Raw genomic sequence first — 17,065 nt, 5'->3', positions numbered from 1 at the left:
TAAAGATGAATGGAATCAACGATGATGGAAGTTTATTTCACCAAAAAAAACGATGATGGAAGTTTCGCACAAAAAAGATGAGCTGAGTAAGACATGGGTCCGTAGCCTAGTGACTTGCTTTTTTTTTTTTTCCTCACCCACTTTGATGACCAAAAATTAGCCTTAATCCTGCTTCTTTTTTTTTTATCAACAGGAGAACAAAAACAATAAAGTGAGAGCATTTACACTTCTTGTGGACCTCCAAATGATTGTGTTCTTAGGTGGGTTGGAAATTGGAATCTAAAAGAAAACCAAATATATTTGCACATCTTCCTAAAAAAAAAATTATTCTTTTTGACCCAAATGATCAAATAATAATTGAGAGATATATTATTTGTCAAATAATACAGATGGTGATAAGAAAGTTAAATGTATATTAGGTCTCATACTAATTACATTTGCAAAAATTATAGGTTGATTTTAGAAATTAGAATCATACGTTCAAATATCAAGAAAATGACTTTGAGTTGGAGCCATTTGCGCACAATCCAAAAGCTTAAACTTAGCCAGTTTATTAAATTTGCAGCATATTTCATTGCCTTCAAGTGGTGATCCGCTATGCCAAGTTATTGAGTTTCAAAAAGTTATCATATCTTTGCTCTCATTGCAATTGCACCCATTGAAACTAAAATTCATTTGACAAAATTCTTCGAATTTTCATCCTCTCTATCATTTGAATGATTTATAGAATTTTCAAACGAAAATACAGAAAATCATTTTCACTTTTTGGCTTCAAGTATAAAATACTTGTTTCTGTTTTTGCCATTTTCGTTCTCGTCTAAAAAGTGGCTCCCCACAGGATGCTTTTATTTTAACTCTCTCCTTTTCATATTCATTCACTTTGGACACAAATTTATCATTTACTGGGGCATTTCCGTAAGGTTAAAGCTTTTTCCAATTCTAAGAGGATTATTCTTTTCAATCCATAGCTCCAGGAAGCTTCAAAGAAATTCCTTGTTCAAGATTTTCTTCTCATTGTCCTTTTTTTCTTTTCAATCTGTAGCTCCAGGAAGCTTCAAAGAAATTTTCTATTCGAGATTTTCTTTTCATTGTCCTTTATTATTTTTCAATCCATAGCTCCAGGAAGATTCAAAGAAATTTCTTATTGAAGATTTTCTTTTATTATTCTTTTCAATCCATAGCTCCAGAAAGCTTCAAAGAAATTTCCTATTAAAGATTTTCTTTTCATTGTCCTTTGCAATGTAAGACAAGTTTTTTTTTTTTTGAATGTAAGACAAGTTAGTTAAGAAATTTTAATGCTATGTATACGAATTCTCTTTAATTAGCCAAGAAGACAAACAAATTGTTATGCGACTTCAGTAATTCCCACATGCTAAACATGATCATCCAGAAAGGATTGGTTAAATTTTCTTTTTGATGAGTGAGATAATTTTTTTTCATTGCTCTTATTAATAGACGCTAAGAGTATATGAAGAGTCTGAAGCCTCAATTTTTACTATAATCACTATTCTTCAATACTTTTATTATTATTATTATGAATGGTTTTGGTTAATAATCACTATTCTTTTTAATGTTTATGGTTAATGTTTTATATATTCCATCAAAATAGTACATCTGTTTATAAGACTTTTATCCATATTCTCATAAATGAACACCTCCATTCAAAATAATCCATTTAAATATGCATCACTTTTTATATAATACGTTAACCTCTATTTTTTATAGAGTTCGTTTGTTATTCTATTTAGGATTCTCTCCTTTCTCGAATTCAAGGTAGAAGAATTTCATCGATTAGTTCCATTTACTTACTATTGGATGAAAAGATATTTCTCTTAGAAATATGGCTTGAAAATTTAGTACATCATTCACATATTAGTAAATAGTGCCTCTCTAGGAAGTAATGGGTGCGTTCGGTAACGTTTGCGTTTTTAAAAACTGTTCCAAGAAACAGAAATAGAAAAGTTTCTGTTAGGGGAACAATTTTTAAACAAAAAACGCGTTTGGTAAACTTGTTCGGGAATAAAAATAAACAGAAACACATTTGGTAAATTTGTATAATTTTTTTATTTCTTTTATTTTTTAATATTTTTATTTTATTTTTCTATTTTCTTTTTTTTTTTTTTTTTTTTTTTTTTTTTTTGTTCTTTTGGCCGGTCGCCGCGGCTCCGGCCATGGCCGGCGATCGCCGACGAGGGCCGGCGACCTCGCCCGGCCACGACGAGGCTCGCTGGCCCCGGCGAGGCCGAGCCTCGCCGTAGCCAGGGGTCGGTCGCCCGCCTTGGTTGGGCGAGCTTGGCCTCGTCGGATCCGGGCGAGATCGAGCTCGCCCGGCCGCGCGAGGTCGGCCTCGCCATGGCCGGCGAGGTCGCCGGCCCTCGTCGGCCGGTCGCCGGCCATGGCCGAGGCCGGCGACCGGCGACCGGCGAAAGAAGAAAAAGAAAGAAAAAAAGAAGAAAAAGAGAGAAGAAAAAGAAGAAGAAAATAAAAAAATGTTTCTAAATTTTGTTTCGAAACAAGAAACAACTTTTTTGTTTCTTGTTTATGTTCCAGATGTGTTTCTGGGAACAAAAAAACAATTTTGGAACAAAAACACACCAAAACGCGTTTCTGTTCCTTTTTTGTTCTCAGGAACAAAAAAACAAAAAACAGAAATTTTTGTTCCTGAGAACATAAACAACTTGCAAACAAACGCAGCCAATATGTCCAGACCGAATTTCTCTTTGCATTTTGAGCAGTATAGTTTCTAGATGACTTTTTTATGGTACAGACCTAATGTTTGGTCCCTTTCTTTCTTTGCTCTTATTGATATTAGTTAACATCTATTCACTACCTTTATGTTTGCATTAATAAACACCTCGTTTTGAAAGCATAAGTTCGAATAGACATATTCCTTCATATCACACAAGTTGTTCATGAAACAAAACCAGGTAATAACTATTATGCAACTTAAACCAATCGACATACAGCTACTATAGCTTTATTACATTATAGCGTAATAGCGATTATATTGCAGCCTTATCATACAAGTTGTTAGTGTAAGTTGTTTACTACCTCTCTAATTTGCAGATTCATGAATTTGAGAAGAATAGGGAAGATTGAGATCTTAAGACTAGAGTGCACAACAGAAGTTAAAAGTATTTTGAGTGTTAGAAAACCATTAAAATATTTTTTTCTTCTAATGTCTTATTTTAATCCGTAGTCCTCAACAAAATAACATAGCATATATATTTTGTAGCAACGGGAACAATTTGTGAATTTATCTTGTATTATGTGCAACAGGCTCATGTTTGATAAATAAATAATATCAAAAGCATACTTGTCAAATTACAAATCAATATCAGATTGGACTCATATTTCACAAATAAACAATATTACAAGATCAATAAAAAAGATATCCATCATCACAAAAAATTTATATTACGTGCTTTAGAAATAAATTATATAATCAAATTCTCCGTCAGAAGAGAAAATAGTACATGTTTAGAGGAATTTTTTACATGGATGCATAAATTTCAACGACAAGTATGATGCAATGTAGAGACCAACGTTATGAGTGAGAACGTGTATAGATACCCATTGTGACTAAGAAATACCATCATCACAAAATAATTGTTTAACATGCTTTACAAATAAATGAATGTAATAAAAATTTTACCATAGAAGGAAAAAGAACATATGTTTAGATGGATCTTTTACATGATTACATATATTTCTACAATAAGTATAACAAAATGCATAAAAGTTATGGTTATTATGATTAAAAAGTTCTATGGATACTCATTATGAGTATATATTCTTGTATTTCATAAGCAGATTATATTAACAATAGATAAAAAAAAATTATGTAACATGATAGCTCATATTTAACAAATATATAATATAAATGTACTAAATATGTGCTATAAAATGCTCATTATGAGTTGATCGATGTTAAAATTTATATTATAACATGGTAGCTAATACTTGAGAAATAAAAAATCAACGAAAAAGATATATAACATGATAGCCCATATTTAATGAATGATGATATAAAGATTAACTAAATCTTTGCTAAATACGATGCTCCGTAAGAGTTGAACCGTGCAGTAATAATTATTATAACAAGAAAGCCCAGATTTGACAAATACATGTTATCGGGGATTAATAGAAAAATTATCCAAAGTTATAAAAATATAAAAAAAAAATGTATTAGCAAATTCATGGAAGAAAATTATTCAATATTATGTAAAGTCTATAGAACAAAAATAATATATGTTTATAGGGTTATATTGCTTGGTTGCACATATATCACATACAAATACAGAAGCGATAATAGCAAACTGACAGCGTTAACTAAAGGTTGACAACAAATGATTCGATTGCACCGATTGTGAAAGGAAAAAGACTACATTAAGGAAAAAACGAATAGAGAGATGACCAAATCACACAAACAATAACATTTACTAAATCTGTACTTAACCCAACTTAAAAAAAGAAGAAAAGTGAGCTAGTCATCACATATGAATGGAGGTCTAATTTATCATAGCAAATGACACATAAGAAGTCAATATTCAGTTAAAAGAATAAGAAGAAGAAAAGACCTCACAAGAAATTATAAGAAAACCCAATCTTCAAAAATGTGCATCAAACGTATATGTGGAAAAAGCATGGCCCAACAACTCATAGATGTCATGTTTTCTCGGAAAGTGCCCTGTCAAACACTATGGTTTTGCAATTTTATTGTTGCATTGATGTTTTGAAAGGAGAGTGTCCTCAACAAAATTTTATATATATCTTTTGTTCATTTCGACAAAAAAAAAAAGAGATGAAAAAAAAGAGATATATCCTATATCAACTACCAAGAAACTGTTGTTCAATTATGTCTTAAAATAAGGCAAGAAAACAATTAACCGGATCAGCTCTTCTGCTAATAACTGCCCCAAATTTGGCGCATCAATTTTCATCTCAAAAAGGAAAAAAGAAAAGAAGAGAAGATGGACTCAACATTCACTAACTCTAAGACAAATAGCGGAAATTCTTACCTTGTTGCTCTCAAGCACACGTTTGGCTTCCTCCTCAATCCATAACCGACTACGTTCTCCAGGCTGGCTTTTATTTTCTAAGCGAACAATTTCCCTTCCAAGATCTCTCAGTTGATCATGCATCATTAGCTCGCCATATTCGCCAATTTTAATTAGGGACATAAGACTTAATACTTCAAGCCCTTTCCCCGGGTAAAAACCACAGGCATCCCACATATAAGTTGGATTTTGTTTAGGTGATCCAATGAAAAAACATGCAATATCCAAAAAAATCTGTTGGTCTTCATATTCTAATGCTTCATAACTTATCCTCAACCTCTTTTGCACTTTCTCATCAGGAATTTTCTTCAATTTCTTTGATGTATCTTTCCATGCATCCTTTGTCTTTCCACATAAGAATGAACCTATAACTTCAAGTGCTAGAGGAAGGCCTCCAGTAATAAATACGATATCATAAGAGAAATCCTCATAACCACTCGGAGGAAAATCGTTTCGAAATGCGTGTCTACTAAATAAGATCAATGATTGATTCGAAGGCAACTCGTTGAGTTTATACATGTATCTAGCCCTTGCCTTGTCAAGAATACTCTTATCTCTAGTTGTGATGATGACTATACTTCCTGCCTTAAAGGAAATACCGTCTCCAACCAAAGCATCCAAATGAGTATTATCATCTATATCATCTAAAAGAGTGATGACTTTCTTACTTGTACATCGAGATTTGAGTACATGGATTCCGTCATCAACATTAGACACCCCCCACGAGCTTCCTATTACATCAGAAATGAGCTGCTTTTGTAGGCATTCAATACCCTTGTGCTGAGTTTTCTCGAATATTTGCCACAAAGCTACGTTTCTCAAAATGGCTAGATAGCTTGTTGTATAACACCTTTGCAAGAGTTGTCTTACCGATACCGCCCATTCCATAAATTCCAATGATTTGTGTACCATTGAAATTAACATCTATCTCGCTCATAATCTGTTCCACACGATCATCAGTTCCCACCAACTGTTTGGGAACACTTAGGTGAAAAAGTCTTTTTAGCTCACTCATAACTCTTCTAACGATCCTTTTGACTAATACTGCTTCATGCCTGTCAAACAACAATATAAAATTTCAATATTGTTTATATGCCTTTTCAAGTTAGATCTATTTATGAAAAGCTGAACAAATTATTGGGTGGAGAATAATGTACCCATCATCAATTTTCTCCGATTCCCATCCTTTCAAGAAACTAACTTCTTTAAGTGCATCTTCCCATTCCTTCACAACCATTTGGTCCAACTTCTTATTATGTGCATTAACAGCATCTCCAAATCTCCCCTTGAGATGTCGCACCTGTGAGGGTTCCACTTTGTAAAATATGGGCAACACCACTTGCTCTCCGCTTCTCCTCCTGCACTTCAACATCAGCTCTTGAAGGCACCATTTGCTGGAAGCGTAATCCGCAGATATAATTGGGATCGAAATCTTAGACTGCGTGATACTGCGGAGAAGCTCCGGACCAATCTCGTCACCAACTCGGAGCTCATTGTTGTCTATATACACGCAAATTCCTGCATCAACAAGGCTAGTATAGAGGTGACCGGTGAAGCCTTTGCGAGTGTCTTCCCCTCTAAAGCTCAAGAACACTTCGTATTCACTTTCTTCTTTTAGCCTTCTGGTTCCACCATCATCACCTACGTGTGGAGAGGTCGACGACGAAGACGCTCTGTATAGCAGATCTTCTGAATGAGGAGGCTCTTTTCTGATCATCTCGAGAGAGATGGAGTGGAGCCTCAAAAGAAGAGGAGTATGGAATCCTAGATGTAGGAATTGCAGAAATGTCTCTCAGAACTCAATTGAGAGCTACATTCAAACAAAAACAAAAGCTCTCATACAAGTCATCAAAAGAAAATGGAAATAAAAACAAGAAAGAGAGAAGAGGAGAAGAGCAAGTAGTCACCGATTACCTGAGGAGTGCTTAAACAACACAATCCACACACTGCTGCGATCTCCACCGATTCTCACCTTCTACGTTGGATTACCCACACGCAACCGTCTTTTATATGCGTGCTTGAATGATGCTAAGTTCTGGCCATCCAACGGTCCAGGACTCTTTATGCTAATTGAACGGCTGCGATGCATGCTGCAGGGAAAGGACAATTATTGCAGGCGTAATTTCCGTAGCACCGCGCAGAAGGTGCGTGGGATGAGCGACGCGGACACGCTCACACGCAATGCTCTCCAGCAAGGCAAGGCTTGACTTTGACTTGCTTTTTCTATTAACAATAAAAATAGAAAAAAAAAACTGACGAGCAACAGTCACATGCTCCCAGTGCTAAGTTATGTGATTTAATGACGAAAACATATCAATCGTCGGATTAAATCAGATTTTGTTGAAAATAAATGTCCGTGTGACGATTTTTATTCAAATAGGGAAAGTTTATTATTTTCAATCAGCAATCTGCTTTTCATTAAGGAGATTGCTCTAAAATAGTAAATCACTAGATAAATCTCTCCCAAAAATAATTTTGTCAAATTAAATTTCTCCATACCACGTCATATATCTAAAAATTATGTAGCCATCACTCCTCCCTCACGGCACTTTTATCCCTCTCCTTATATTAATAAATTTTTATGCTCTATATCCTTTGAGTCGCATTAGAAATTCTTGGCCAATGAATACTCCACAATCAAACATTTATTTAGTCATCCCGTTTTACTTTCTCTTTTTTATTTTTTGCTTTTTTCTGTGGTCAAGTGGAAATAGATGCTAGAGAAAGATATGGTGGCAATTTTTAGTAGGAAAACGTTAATAGGAGTATTTTACACTCTTTTTATCATCTAGTCATTTTGAAAATGTTAAGCTGATTTATCTATTCAATTCAATTTCTTCACGATCAAGTTGCATAATATGTGTGTATATAGAGAAATATATTTATATATGAATCACAGCTTAACAAATATTGTACCATCACCATGAGAAACCTTTTCAATGGGTGAAATTTTTAATGTCTTTCTTGGAGAGTTCCTACAACCCCTTTATCAAAGTAAATGCTATGCCACTTTCATAGGAAACTCTTAATTTTTCAATGTCTTTCTTGGAGAGTTCCTACAACCCCTTTATCAAAGTAAATGCTATGCCACTTTCATAGGAAACTCTTAATTTTTCAATGTCTTTCTTGGAGAGTTCCTACAACCCCTTTATCAAAGTAAATGCTATGCCACTTTCATAGGAAACTCCAAAATTTTCAATGTCTTTAATGTCTTTCTTGGAGAGTTCCTACAACCCCTTTATCAAAGTAAATGATATGCCATTTTCAATGTCTTTTCAATGTCTTTTCAATGTCTTTCTTGGAGAGTTCCTACAACCCCTTTATCAAAGGAAATGCTATGCCACTTTCATAGGAAACTCCTCTCTCTCTCTCTCTCTCTCTCTCTCTCTCCTCTTGAGTGCCTCTTGAGTATGCATTTAGAAAGATCAAATTACGTGAATCTCATAAGGTCCCCACATTTTTTAACTATTTGTCAGTATATTGACATTGATAAAATTGTTGTGTTTAAAGCTATTGGATCGTAATGAAGTGCGAAAGATGAGGAAAACTTTTATGGTATACCTATTGTAATGTTACGACATTATGGCACATAGGGTAGTTAAGTACGAAAACATCATAATAGCACATTCTATGACGATCAAGTGCAAAGTGGTGCGAAACAAAAGTGTGCAACTGAAGATTTTCTAAAGATGAATGGAATCAACAATGATGGAAGTTTCGCAGGAAAAAGATGAGCTGAGTAAGGCATGGGTCCATTGCCTTGTGACTTGCTTTTTTTTCACTCACCCACTTTGATGACCAAAAAGGAGCCTTAGTCCTGCTTTTTTATCAACAGGAGAAGAGAAAAAAAAAGTGAGAGCATTTACACTTCTTGTGGACCTCCAAATGATTGTGTTCCTAGGTGGGTTGGAAATTAGAATCTAAAAGAAAAACTAAATATATTTGTACATCTCTCTAATAAAAAAATTATTCTTTTTGACCCAAATGCTCAAATAATAATTGAGAGATATATGATTTGTCAAATAATACAAATTGTGATACGAAAGTTAAATGTATTTTAGGTCTCATACTAATTACGTTCACAAAAATTGTAGGTTCATTTTAGAAATTAGAATCATACGTTCAAATATCATGAAAACAAGTTTGAGTTGGAGCCATTTGCACACATTCCAAAAGCCTAAACTTAATCAATTTATTAAATTTGTAGTGTATTTGATGTGCTTTCAAGTGGCAATCCTCTACGCCGATGCATATGAGTTTCAAAAAGTTATCATATATTTGCTCGTTGCAATTACACCCACTGAAACTAAAATTGATTTGAGAAAATTCTTTGAATTTTCATCCTCACTATTATTTGAATGATTTAGAGAATTTTCAAACGAGAATACAGAAAAACATTTTCACTTTTTGGCTTCAAGAATAAAATACACGTTTTCCCTTTTCACCATTTTCGTTCTCGTCTAAAAAAGCGGCTCATGCTTTTCTTTAACTCCCTTCTTTTCATATTCATTCACTTTGGACATTTCCGTGACTTTTTTAAAAGTTAAAGCTTTTTCCAATGCTAAAGGGATTATTCTTTTCAATCCATTGCTCCAGGAAGTTTCAAAGAAATTTCTTGTTCAAGATTTTTTTTTCTCATTGTTCTTTATTCTTTTCAATTCATTGCTCCATGAAGCTTCAAAGAAATTTTCTATTCAAGATTTTCTTTGCAATCCATAGCTCTAGGAAGCTTCCAAGAAATTTCCTGTTCAAAATTTTCTTTTCTTATTCTTTTCAATCCGTAGCTCCAGCAAGCTTCAGAGAAATTTCCTATTCAAGATTTTCTTTTCATTGTCCTTTATAATGTAAGACAATTTAGCTAAGAAATTCTAATGCTATTAAATAATAACGATGGGTATATTAATTCCCTTTAATTTGCCAAGAAGACAAATAAATTGTTATGTGGCTTCAGTAATTTCCCACTTGCTAACATGATCATCCAGAAAGGATGGTTAAAAGATTCTTTTTGATTAGTGAGATATTTTTTTCATTGCTCTTATTAATAGACACAAATAGTATATGAAGAGACTAAAGTCTCACAATATAAAAATCTGATATACTGAGAACAGGATATATTATTGAAAATTAAACCAAACTTGTATTGTTTAGTTCCAATTTCTATAGAAAAGTTTCCTACCAATCGTGTTTTTGCAAAAACAGATTCCAATAAACTACTAACGGTTTTTTTTTTTTTTTTTTTTAACAAAACAGGCCGTAAGTGAACTTGATTTTATAGTTACTTCTAATGAAAATGTTATTGCTTAAAAATACTTTTCATGAAAACTACTTTCAAAAATAATTATTTGTAAAATCATATTTATTATCTAGGGTCATGCGAGGGCTAAAACCTTTATGGTCATGGTGGCGGGGCTCGTCTCCATCGCGAGTACTGACTTTCATAAAAAGAGACGCGTAACCATAGAGTTCATGACCTCCGTTGATTCGCTCCAACAGTCATCTATAGTCACAGGAAGCCATAGGAAAAATGTGTGATTTTACGAATTTTGATTGATAGATAAGATATCCTTGTGCTCAAAAGCCCTTTTTGCTTTTTGCCACTAAATGGTTTCTGAATCAACAATCTTTTTAAAAGTCCATTTTCTCGTCTCAGCAATTTGTCCTTTTCTTCTTTATGTACTAAGAAAAAGGAACGTCAATGTACCCACCGGTGGACAGCTGTGTTGGTTGGGCGTTTTCTCTTCTTCAATAAGGTCAAGGATTCGAATTCTTGTGTTGTCAATACATGTCTTAAATGGGAGGCCATGACGACGTATGACGGTGCCACCGGGCACTAGCGAGCAGTGTGACCTTGAAGGGATCTTAGGCGGATCCTCGGTTACCTCAAAAAGAAAAGGAAAAAAAAGGAACGTCATTGTGGTGGGCAAAGTTCATTCAAAGGGATCTACATTGTTCAGTCGGTGCTATCAAATTTGCGTCACAACTCACCAGCGATAGCGACGGGCCTAAGAAATCCTTTATCTTTGTGTCTAAGGAATCAACACGAAGTGATTAAAAAAACAATTTTTAAACACAATTCATTGTACTTACGTGATAAAACTTACGAATTTAAGATTGTGCAAATTCAAATGTTGCTTAGAATATTGCCAATCATATTCGTTTGAGCAAATGACATTATAAGAGGTATCTAGTTCGGTATGTTTATAATGAAAAAACCCATTTGTTATTGATAAGCCCACCTAAGATGTCAGACCTGGCCTAATTAGGTGAACCCAATACATGTAGGGATTAAAACAAGAGATGGCATTTTCGGACTAAGGCATATCAATTATTGCCTTAAAGATAGTGATTTATTCAATAGGATTCACGATCCAATTCAGTCGAATCCAATGGAAATCTTAACCCTAGATACGATGCCTAGACTCTCTAATTTTGCTCGCTTAGTCCATGTGACAAGCAAAGGATGAATACGATTCAAGCCTTGAAGAGACCGTCAATTTAGAGAAACCATGAGAGAGACGAGGAGGAGAAGAAGGAACATGGGATAGAGAAATGTTGATGATCTCTTTGTTCCCGTCTTTTCTAGAAGATGCCCCTGGATAAGTAGACAAAGGAAACGACACATGTAATATTGGACGCATCTATTCATTGATGATATTTGAAATCTAAGTTAGATGAATGTTAAGTTTTAAAAAGTAATAATCTAACTGATGGATAAGAATTAAAAGACAAGATAACTAGTGAGCAATTTTGGCCTTGAAGTTTTAATTTATTCAATGTGGTCATTGAACTTTTAATTTGTTCAATATAGTTCCTGAACTTTTAGTACATAATCAATACATTACTTGAATTGTATGAAAATGTTGAATATAGTTATTCCATTAATTTAAGACCAGGGGCTACATTGAATATTATTATATAATTTATGAAATATATTGAACATGTACCAAAAGTTTATGGACTATATTGCACATTGGGCTAAAGTTCAGGGGTTATATTGAACATATTAAAAGTTCATAAACCAAATTGTATATTGAGCCAAAGTTTATGGACTATTTGTATCATTTTCCCTAAAAGAAACCCAAAACAATCTCTCACTATTTTTCAAAGGAGGAATTATTACAACACAAACATTGACTTCCAATACGATGTATGAACCATAAGGATATGTGGTGAAGCCAAATGTAGTAGTTGATAGGAGAAACCTTGATCTTAGAATTATTTCGGCTTCATTGGTTTCACGAAAAATAAATAATTTGGAGATTTTTTTCTAAAAATATTCACTTATATCATTTATAGAAATGAATGAACGAAATTACCTTTATTGTCAATGAAAATGTTTAGACATAAGTTGTTGTCGATAATGAAAATATATTTCATCAACTAATTGTTTTAAGCGACACAAGCGATCATTTTTAGGAAAATGTTGTCTAAAAATCAATCATTTTGTGGGCAATGCGTTATAAATCATGCACTTATCCCAGCTGAGTGAGAGCTTTAGAGCATAACCATAGCTCATAAGTAGCCCGACTTCCACATTAACAAAGGTAAATCCATCAAGAGCATTCGCAACCACCATTTTCGATCCACCGCTTGTTCAGATTAGTTTGATCCTACTTTATGGCAAATAAAACAATGCACATTTTGAGATGGAATTTTTCCATTAAAAATTGTGGCCCTACTAGTTGCAAAGTAACGTGCACTGAAAATATAACCTCAGTGCTAACATTTCGGTAGATCACAATTGACTACAAAAATTTCAAACTTGTATGTAATACAAATGTAGAGTAGGCTACATCCAATGGATCCTTAAATATTGGTACTAATCACATATATGATGGCCATTTCAACCTTAAACTTACAAATATGTATATACCATACGGTTTTAACTTTGTCGTTAACACACATTTAGAACCTATAATTATAGTGTTAGGAGGAAGACTAGCTAATGACCATGTACTATCTTGCTTAATAAAGTTTATCTCAATTAGAGTTGAGTGGTTCCATGGTTAGTTTAGGTTTTACTTGGAACCTCCAACCTGTTGGAACTGATTCCTCAATTTTTAGAACCTAGAACCTACCTTACATATCTTGGAGCCTTAAACCTGCCCTCTCACAAGTTTTAGGATCAATTCCACAATCTATCTAGGTTCTACTTGTATTCTTACTTAAACGACTTCAGCCAATTATCATATCTAATGACCACTATTTACTATTACAATATACAAATCACAACTCATATCTAGATACACGAAGAATATGAAATATTAACAACGCAAAAATCTCACTCATAGATATCATCGGAAATGGAAGCTTATACTAGTGATTTCAGATGACACAATTATCATCAGACACAATGGAATACTGTAAGATTTTGCAAAGAACGAGAAAAACAAAAAGACTTGTTCACATGTAGGTTCAGTAATGAAGCGATGGCTAAAGTCATACTTAACAACTAATGAATAATGTCTATTGTGTAAAGAACGCCCCATATGCTTTCAAAACAATTTAAGATTAGATACGAATCTACACAATTTGATTCAAACATTTTTACCAAATAAGATTGAAAAAAAGATTTTAGGCATTTCAAACTCAAATTTCAGCCTAAGTTCAGTCTAAACTAACATCAAATGTTTGAAATTAGGAAAGCAAACTCAAATAGATCATGTTTCTATCTCCACAAAGGATTCAAAGTCTCAGTCACTCCTAACTGGAAATGGAACCTTTCAGAACATAAGCATTACTTGATTAGCAAGGCCAATGGAAAACGTGGCTTGGCGATTAACTTTAGGATGTAGCTTCAATGATTGCTAGCGATTGAAACTAGTGCCGATGAGACTCATAGCCCAAAAAAAAAAAAAAGAACAAGACGGAGGAAGAAAGGGTAACATTCTATGCTCTTGTGAATCGGAGACGAACGTTTATTGATGGCGAGCGGCATCCGACAACAATGAAGAGACTCTGAAATAAGTTTTTCAAACTCTCCTATCAAAGGAACTCTCTCTCTCTCTCTCTCTCTCTCTCTCTCTCTCTCTCTCTATATATATATATATATATATGTGTGTGTGTGTGTGTGTGTGTGTGTGTGTGTGTGTGTGTGTGTGTAAACCGCCTTTTATAACATAATCACAAAATCGTTCACTGAGAAAAAGCCAAGGAGAAGGAGTCACCCTCGGAGGGGAAGGGTTTCTTTTCATTCACTACATCCATGCCTCACCATGTTTGGATATGCCAATTCCTATCTTAGGGTTTAGTAGGTTCTCAATCCAATTCTTTGATTCTTAATTCCCAGTCCAGTTTGACTCAATTCGATTCCTACCTAGGAATCAAACCACATAATGTAGGTTCAAAATAATATGGAACTCAGAATCGAACGGAGTCTCACCAGAACCTAGAATTAGCACGGTTCCCTCCGGTTCTCTAATTCCTTATTCTCCTCTAAAATCATGCTCATCCCTAATCTCAACATCCATTGCCATTGTCCAAATATGAGCATTTGGTCTAGACTTAGCATCATTATAACTCTTTGGATCATCGACCAAATCAATCCCGTAAATGGTCCAACGACTTTTCTTATTCTTTTCATTATCAAATGCTAAACATATTTCGCCAACTAAATTTGCTTAATATATTGATGTGGCAAATTCCTCCTAAGTGATTTGATGCAGAGAACTTGAATTCTAACGTTAGAAAACTGTCAAGTTTTTAATAACAATAAACTCATAGATAAGAGCTAAAAGACAGATAATTACTAAATAATCCGAAACTCTCAATCACACCAATATTTTTTTAAAAGAACTTGAAATATTGGCATTTGATCTTAATTGCCAAATACAGAGGAAATTACCCAAAAGAATCCCATACCTACCATATGGTGGTTAGTTTAGTAGTAAACTTTTCAATTACATCAATATAGTCCTAAATCTTTTGATGATTTTTACATTGTAGTCATTTCGACCAATTTTGAATAGACATTGCTGATGTGATGAGTTAATGTTTGTCATCCTATATACTGTGACAATACTAACATGAACAATTTTTTAAAAAAATATTTTTCTTTTTTCCTTTTTTTTTTCTTTTTGCTAGTGGCTAGTATTGGGCGATGGCCAACAAAGGCTAGAACAAGGGCCACGACCCTAATTAGATGTCGATGATGGCTTGCAAGCCCTCACTTATTGGCCAATGAGAATTGTCAAGTCCTTGCTGGCCACAGCCCCAAAAAAAAAAAAACAAAAAAAAAAAAAAAAAATTATAAAAATTGTCCACATTAGCACCAGTTGTCCTAGGTCATGTCATATAAGATGATCCACACCACTTTAGCGATTTTCAGCCAAAATTAGCCAAAATACTATATTGGTAAATTGTCAAAAAGTTTAAAACTAAATCGGCACAATTAAAAAATATGATTGAATTCACATCCATATAATAGGTTTGGGATTTTTTTAGTAATTTTCCCAAAATACATAAGGATGCATGTGTATTGTTTGCCATAAATCTAATAAAAATTATTTTAGTTTTGAAATTTTTGAAGTAATTGATGGTAACGTTTATATGTTTAAGAAAATTTGAAGTGGTCAATATTAAGTTAATAAAAAATGTACGTCAAATAGATGGGTCAAGTCGAACTGAAAATTGATCCGACCTAAATTAATCTCTTTAAACTGTTTTTTTTTTTTTTTTTTTTTTACCCATTTCCATCAATAAAAATATAGGGACATATACTCGACTCAACTCATATTCAATTCAACCCATTTTGCAAAAAAACTTATATATTTAATTCAGTCTAGAAAAACTCATACTTAAACTAAGGTGAGAGCACGAAGTGAGCGAGTGTGAGATTGAGTGAGAACGTGGGAGTGAAGAGATAATCATAGAGGTGAATTAGGTCTAAATAAGTAATGCACTTATTTAATGCCCATATTTTTTTAGACCTTACCATTCTAGACTGATTTATGACCTGTTACTAAATATAAGTAATCAATATAACAACTCAGCAATCAAATATTGGTTAAGAAATAAGTCTGTGACCTATTTTTACAAGTCCTATTAACAGTTTGGATCATGACTATTTAAGCGCTCACCACCGTCAAATCAAGATGTTGATCACTTCAGAGATAACAATTTCCCCCATACCTTTCTCTATTGGGTCCTTTCTCTCCCTCTTGGGTACGAGAAATTTTATCTGGCCCAATGCCATAACTTTTATTTCGGTCTATATTCACATTAAGACTACATTTATCATGGCATGATAACTAAGGACACAATGATTTATATTTTCTAATCAAATAAGTCTTCTTCTTCATGTGTATAAATAATCAACAAAAGTAAACCAGAAATTTCACACCCATCGCATGGGACATTCGCACTGTAATTCCTTCCAATCACATGGGCCCAACCACTGGACTCGACCTCCAAGGCCAAACCTAAATGAAAAATTGTTGGACAGACCTAGGTAGGCTCATTAGGGCCCATGGGCTTGACCAGGACTAAGAAAAAAAAAAGGCAACATGGCCCATCACCTACAGGGCCATGCTTGGGCATGGGCCGAACAAAAAAATTGTTGGGCCTAGATAGGCCCATGGGCCTAACCGAGCCTAGGCACAAAGCAGGACATGGCCCACCATCTAACGGGCCATGCCCTGGCATGGGCTCAAGCATGCTTGATCAGCACAGCCCACTATTGATCCCTATCCACAAGAAAGGAAGTTGCACCCGCATAAATTCATTCATCCAAGACAAATTTCACTTTGCATTTGCATTTCATTAACACAATACTGATTAGCAAAAATGCTAGAACACGAAACACTCTAGACAAAAAGACGATGATGATCGAAGTAAATTTTCCATAAATTTGATATTTAAAAATTTACAATATGTACAGTTAATGTGAATCGCTCCAAGGGCTGTGATAATCCAAAGTCAAAAATATCTTTTTAAAGAAGAAAACTTCAACTTCATACTACGATTCCCTTGGCAACTTCACCGGCAGCAACTTATCTGGAGACACC

General features: G+C 34.1%; 2 protein-coding genes across 2 annotated transcripts in view; both read right to left on the bottom strand.

Moving 5' to 3' along the window:
• The window catches only part of LOC104437001, an 87,967-nt gene that overhangs the window by 18,100 nt on the left and 52,802 nt on the right, over positions 1-17,065 (bottom strand). The gene's annotated exons all lie outside the window — the stretch shown is intronic.
• Positions 5,827-6,432, bottom strand: LOC120291764 (disease resistance protein RPV1-like). The gene is made up of 2 exons (XM_039309491.1): positions 6,218-6,432; positions 5,827-6,115 (listed from the first exon to the last, which is right to left on the bottom strand). The coding sequence occupies exons 1-2, from the start codon at positions 6,430-6,432 to the stop codon at positions 5,827-5,829; spliced, it is 504 nt and encodes a 167-aa protein (XP_039165425.1).

Source organism: Eucalyptus grandis, chromosome 3 (genome assembly GCF_016545825.1).
Source record: "Eucalyptus grandis isolate ANBG69807.140 chromosome 3, ASM1654582v1, whole genome shotgun sequence".
Classification (NCBI taxonomy): domain Eukaryota; kingdom Viridiplantae; phylum Streptophyta; class Magnoliopsida; order Myrtales; family Myrtaceae; genus Eucalyptus; species Eucalyptus grandis.
This window is presented reverse-complemented; position numbering and strand designations above follow the sequence as displayed.